The 1212-nt window shown below is 37.7% G+C and overlaps 1 protein-coding gene across 6 annotated transcripts in view; it reads left to right on the plus strand.

Annotated features, from left to right (window-relative positions):
• Positions 1-1212, plus strand: part of Map4 (microtubule associated protein 4) — a 137373-nt gene that overhangs the window by 80980 nt on the left and 55181 nt on the right. For all 6 annotated transcript variants that reach the window (XM_013346523.2, XM_005347973.3, XM_013346524.2 and 3 more), the window contains one exon: positions 806-928. In XM_013346523.2, coding sequence (XP_013201977.1) covers positions 806-928 — 123 coding nt within the window. The remainder of the gene's footprint in view (positions 1-805; positions 929-1212) is intronic.

Below are 1212 nucleotides of genomic sequence, written 5' to 3' on the forward strand. Positions count from 1 at the left end.
GGCTATAAATAAATATTTTTAAAAAATTTATTTATTATGTATATAGTGTTCTGGGCACCAGAGCTCATAGATGGGAGTGAGCCATCATGTGGTTGCTGGGAATTGAACTCAGGACCTCTGGAACAGCGGTCAGTTCTATTAACCTCTGAGCCATCTCTCCAGTTCTCAAAACTTACATGATTTAAAATTTTTGCTTTGAATCTAAACTTAATTTTAGCCAGAAGGCCAAAATTTTAAAAATGGCCTTGAATTTATTACTTAGCTTGATAATTGCCTTTATTTATTTGTTTGTTTAAATTTCTTGTGTGTGTATGTGTGTTTGGGAGTAAGTACATGGTGCACATGTAGAGGTCAGTCAGTCAACAACCTGAAGAAGTTGGTTTTTCCTCCTATTATGTGGGTCCTGGGAATTGAACTTAGGTCATGAGGCTTGCTAGCAGGTATCTTTGCTACTCAGCTATCTTGCTTGCCCAAGAATTACCTTCTTAATATTGAATTTTTTAGTTTTTGACCTTTCCATTTCCTTCTAGTTTTAAAACACATTTTTTTCTCCTTTCTGGGCTTGGTAGCCCACACCTCTAATTTTAGTACTCCGGGAAACAGACATAGGCAGTTAAGTTTGAGGCCAACCAGGGCTAAATAATGAGAAACCTGTCTCAGAAACACAGCAAACAACTCCCCCCTTCAAAGGTGTTTATTAGGTTTATTAGATACGCCTGTGTTATATTGTTCTATCTGTAACTTGTAAATGCTTACAGATTAGAAACCGTGATGTCTTGTAATTTATTTTTGTTTGTATCTTAAGGGTCTCCTACTGACTTCCTTGAAGAGAAAATGGCCTACCAGGAATATCAGAACAGCCAGAACTGGCCACAAGATGCAAGCTTTTGTTCCCAGCCTCAGCAAGTGTTAGGCACTAACCAGGCTGGTAAGTGCAGGCTGTTTTTGACTGCTAAATGTGAGCTGTGAGGTAGGTGACAAGACTGTAGCATTTTAGCTTCAAAATAGTTCACTAAGTCATGATCAAAGTATAATTATTTTCCATAAACATTTGCTTGGACCTTTATCTTTATTTATCCTTTATTTTTTCTTTCTGTATGAAATAGGGTCTCTCACTATATGTAGTTTCACAGTAGCAATTCTCCTACCTCGGCCCTTCAGTCTTTCAGAAGTGGGTCGGCCATACCCAGCTTCATTTATCCTTTCTTCAAA

Source organism: Microtus ochrogaster, chromosome 5 (assembly GCF_000317375.1).
Source record: "Microtus ochrogaster isolate Prairie Vole_2 chromosome 5, MicOch1.0, whole genome shotgun sequence".
Lineage (NCBI taxonomy): Eukaryota > Metazoa > Chordata > Mammalia > Rodentia > Cricetidae > Microtus > Microtus ochrogaster.